At 41.1% G+C, this 3776-nt stretch overlaps 1 protein-coding gene across 1 annotated transcript; it reads right to left on the bottom strand.

Moving 5' to 3' along the window:
* Window positions 1–311: 311 nt before the first annotated feature.
* LOC131298936 (protein NRT1/ PTR FAMILY 5.8) lies at window positions 312–3434 on the bottom strand. The gene is made up of 4 exons (XM_058324441.1): window positions 3101–3434; window positions 2326–2543; window positions 1392–1912; window positions 312–1223 (listed from the first exon to the last, which is right to left on the bottom strand). Exons 1-4 carry the CDS (start codon window positions 3153–3155, stop codon window positions 446–448), a joined length of 1572 nt encoding a protein of 523 aa, XP_058180424.1. The 5' UTR covers window positions 3156–3434; the 3' UTR covers window positions 312–445.
* Between the last annotated feature and the right edge of the window lie 342 nt (window positions 3435–3776).

Here is a 3776-nt window from a genome sequence, read left to right on the forward strand (position 1 = left end):
ACTACAAAGATGGCTATGTCTAAACCTGCACACACACACACACACAAAATGCACAATTTCTTTGTAGCGTTGAAGAAAATACTTAGTAAAAATTGTTGACGGGGAATGCTACATACACAACTCTCGACCACAACTCCAAACATAACTACGTCTAGAACCGTTCGATGTAGATGGGTTCATGTGCATCGAACAATTCCAAACGCAATTGTGTCTAGAGTTGTGGTCGGGAGTTGTGTACGTCGACTTTTCCATTGTTGACTAAGTAATTTAAATGTTGCACATGATCTTTTCAGAGGTGCTTCCCAGGCATGTGAAAGCCAGCTACTCTTGTATTGGCTCCTAGACCAATTTCTTTTTTTACCAAAAAAATACATCATCAGTGCACTTATGCTCAAACCACAACCTACATTTATTTACAATCACCACTACACTAGCCAATCACAACCTACTTCTTGTAAAATCTGCACAAAACTACAAAGGTTAGATAGCTAAAAGCACTAGCCAATGCCAGAAGCCAGTAGTAGTTGTCTAGCCTAGCTTCTCTCATGTCATCACAAAACCAACCAGTGAAATGCTCAACAAGGGAGATTAGCAAGGCACTCAAAAAGCTCCCTACCCCAAAAACACTTGTGTACAGTGCGATCCCCATGGTCCTCATTGTTATGGGAACTTCAGAATAAAAGAACTGCTGCATCCCAACAACAGTGAAAATGTCTGAAATGCCCAGCAGGATGTACTGGGGTAGCAACCAAAATATGCTCAGTGGCACCGTCTCTGACTGTGAATTTCTGCTGATCTCGAGCCTCTTTGTCTCCACGATCGCTGCAATCACCATGGCTACGACCGAAAGAGCCATGCCGACCCCCATCCTCTGCGTCACGGTGATGCCTTTCTCGTTGCGGGTGATTATCCGACCGAGGGGGATGAAGCACACGTCGTACAGAGGCATTAGAAGGATTATGGAGACTGTGATTGCGCTCTGCAGTGTGGCCGGTGGGATCTTGAAGTTGCTTCCGATGTTCCTTTTCATTGCCATGCCCTGTTTGGTAAAAAATGTCGCGGGTTGTTGGAAAATTACTGCAAACATTAGAAGCATAGTCCAGATAGGCAAGAGGTGCAATATAACTCGTGCGATTTCGCGTATTTGAATCCCGTCGTTGGAGCTCTTGTTCAAGCCCTCACTCACATCAAGACCTGGCTGACAAAGTGGTTTTTCTTGAAGCCTATAAACAGAACTCCACCATTACAACTACAAGTAAAAAAATTACAAGCGTCCAATATGTTGTTTCGCATTCTGAATGACCCATGCTCAATCAAGATGAATGCAACGTTTAAGTTAGAATTAAGAAAATTCAGAGTATGGATTTCTGATACTATGTAAGGAAACTTACTCGAGCTCAACAACATCTGATTTGTTCAACAGGGCGAATCGGACATTCACAATTTTCAATGCGGTTGCTTTCATGGCATGAACCATGTTTTCAAAGGACTTGAAAGCTACACTACTACCCTTGGGTTGCTTCAATGCGTAAAATCTACTCCCGCCGGAGAAAAGTGCCATCGAAGTTACCATTATAATTGTAGGGATAGCAAATCCCAACCCCCATCCGAATGTGTCTTGCACGTACGCCATAAGGGAGACTCCCAAAAGACTGCCACTGCAAATGCCAAAGTACCACCACTGGAAGAACAAGCTCTTCTTATCAGAAATTTCGTCGTTTTTGCTACTACAAGGCAATATTTCCTCGTCAATTTCAAGCTGATCTGCTCCAAAGGCTTGTAAGGAGGGATTGTATCCACCTTGGCCTAAAGAAATCATGTAGAGCGACCAGAAGAGGGATGAAGAGGGACCGGTTTTCTTGATGGGAATCCAAGGCCGCACCAATGCTGTTGATGTCAATGCTAGAAGTCCCTACACAGAAAATAATCGCAATGGAAAATGATCCCCAAGAACAATTATACCGAGAAACTTCACCAGAATGGTATGCCCATTGCATTTTATAACCATGACAAGTCAAATTGTTTTAGTCGAATAGAAAGGATCGCGAAACACAACATCCTTCGGTCTAGAAAGTTTTATTTGTCTAGTGAATGAGGCTGTTAGCAAACAAAGTAATACGGGAATCTCTATAGAATCGTAGTTTATATACTCAACATAATCAGAATGATGTGACCGTGACAATTTGAATTACAAGGCGTAACAGTGTCGTTTGGCTTGAAATAAAAAAACAACAAATCGCTATATCAGTCTACATGAAAATTCCGATATAAATTTTCCTTTTGTATGTTGTTAACCAAAAAATTATGTGAACAAGAGTAAATTACCAGAACATATAGGGAAGAAGAGACTAATATGGTGGAATATTGATCCCAGTAAGTGTCAGCAAGGGGTGCCACTAGTAGGGGCAACATAGATGTGAATCCACACCAACTGTTTACTGTCTTGGCTGCTGTAGAATTGCTCATCTTCAACACATCGGTTAGGTACGTTACCAAATTTGATGCCACCCCTTTGAATGCAAACCTCTCCATACCAGCTATCACTGTCCATAAACAACAGAGAGACTAAGGAAAAAAGCAAAGCAACAGAAGAAAAAAGAAAAAAAATCCTCGGAAATTTGTGTATATTTGCATCATAACTCGACTCTTTTGTGAAGGCCATTTTGAGGCGCATGATTCTCTGTTTCTCAAAATTCCTTCACTACCTCCGTCTTGTCTTCACGGCTGCATGATCATACCGCATGATTCATGTATTTCGAAGCTTTGATAGCATCTCGCGATTACGAATCATATAGATTCCAATAACAAAAATATATATATATATATTTATTTATTTATTTAATTTGAAAGAGACATCCTTGGCTTCTCCCATGGTACAATATTCCTCTTCCCACCAAGCCCCCGGTTCTCCTCCTCGGTTCACAAAAACAAAATGTAGTACTAATGCCAACAATTCATCACGGAAGGACTCACTAAGCCGGGATCACTAACGATGTCTAATATAATAGAAAACACTCGTAGAATAGAAATGTCTTTTCGGTATACTTTTCCTGATTCCGTTGCTACTGCAGGCTTTACGCAAGGTGACGAGAGTAATTACCTATGAGGAGGATGCATGGTTTGTTGAGTCCTTGTGCTCTTTGCCCTCCAGCCATCGGGGAGAGAATGAACGTACCGAGCTGAGCAACAACTCTATATTGTCGTGCCAACACCAATGGTTGGTTGGCTTTTGCAAACTATCTAAAATACAAGTCTCTCCATTAGTAAACAAACCAACATTATTGAGCCACTTCAATCTTTTCTCTTGTCAGTTGGTTTCCCCCACTTAATATATATTTCTCTCTCTTTTTAAGCTTTCGTTTTTGTAGCAAAGTTTGTTTCTTTTGGGTTAATGGAACACTAGCTAGATCAGCACTGAAAGTTTGTAACTATTCATAAACAGGAAATTAAAGGCTCCACTCTCGCAGTTTTTGTGCGTTGGTTCTGTCTTCACAGTGTTTGTAGCAACAATTTTCATGCATGGCAAGTGGGGTGATAGTCCAGTGGTAGGGACCATATACTCTGATGCAATTAACTGGGATTTAAAGCTCACTAACTACAACTAATCATACAAACTTTCGCCAAGCACCAAAAAAAAAAAAAAACAATTGTGATACGCAGAGCCGACCCTAGGGTAAGCCCCACAAGACCATGGGCTTGGGCAAATCCCATCATGGGGCAACCAAAAAAAAAATTTGTATACCGAACAAGAAAATTTTGACTTGTATGTCTCTTTA

The sequence above is a fragment of the Rhododendron vialii genome, chromosome 8a, assembly GCF_030253575.1.
Source record: "Rhododendron vialii isolate Sample 1 chromosome 8a, ASM3025357v1".
In the NCBI taxonomy this organism is placed as follows: Eukaryota; Viridiplantae; Streptophyta; class Magnoliopsida; order Ericales; family Ericaceae; genus Rhododendron; species Rhododendron vialii.

What these genes read in the sequence shown, in the direction of transcription:
- LOC131298936 (XM_058324441.1), bottom strand. Translation starts at nt 3,155, where the DNA reads ATGGCTGGAGGGCAAAGAGCACAAGGACTCAACAAACCATGCATCCTC. An exon ending in ACCATGCATCCTCCTCATAG is followed by an intron (nt 2,544 to 3,100) that starts GTAATTACTCTC and finishes GTTTATGGACAG; the next exon opens with TGATAGCTGGTATGGAGAGG. An exon ending in CTTCTTCCCTATATGTTCTG is followed by an intron (nt 1,913 to 2,325) that starts GTAATTTACTCT and finishes TTTTCTGTGTAG; the next exon opens with GGACTTCTAGCATTGACATC.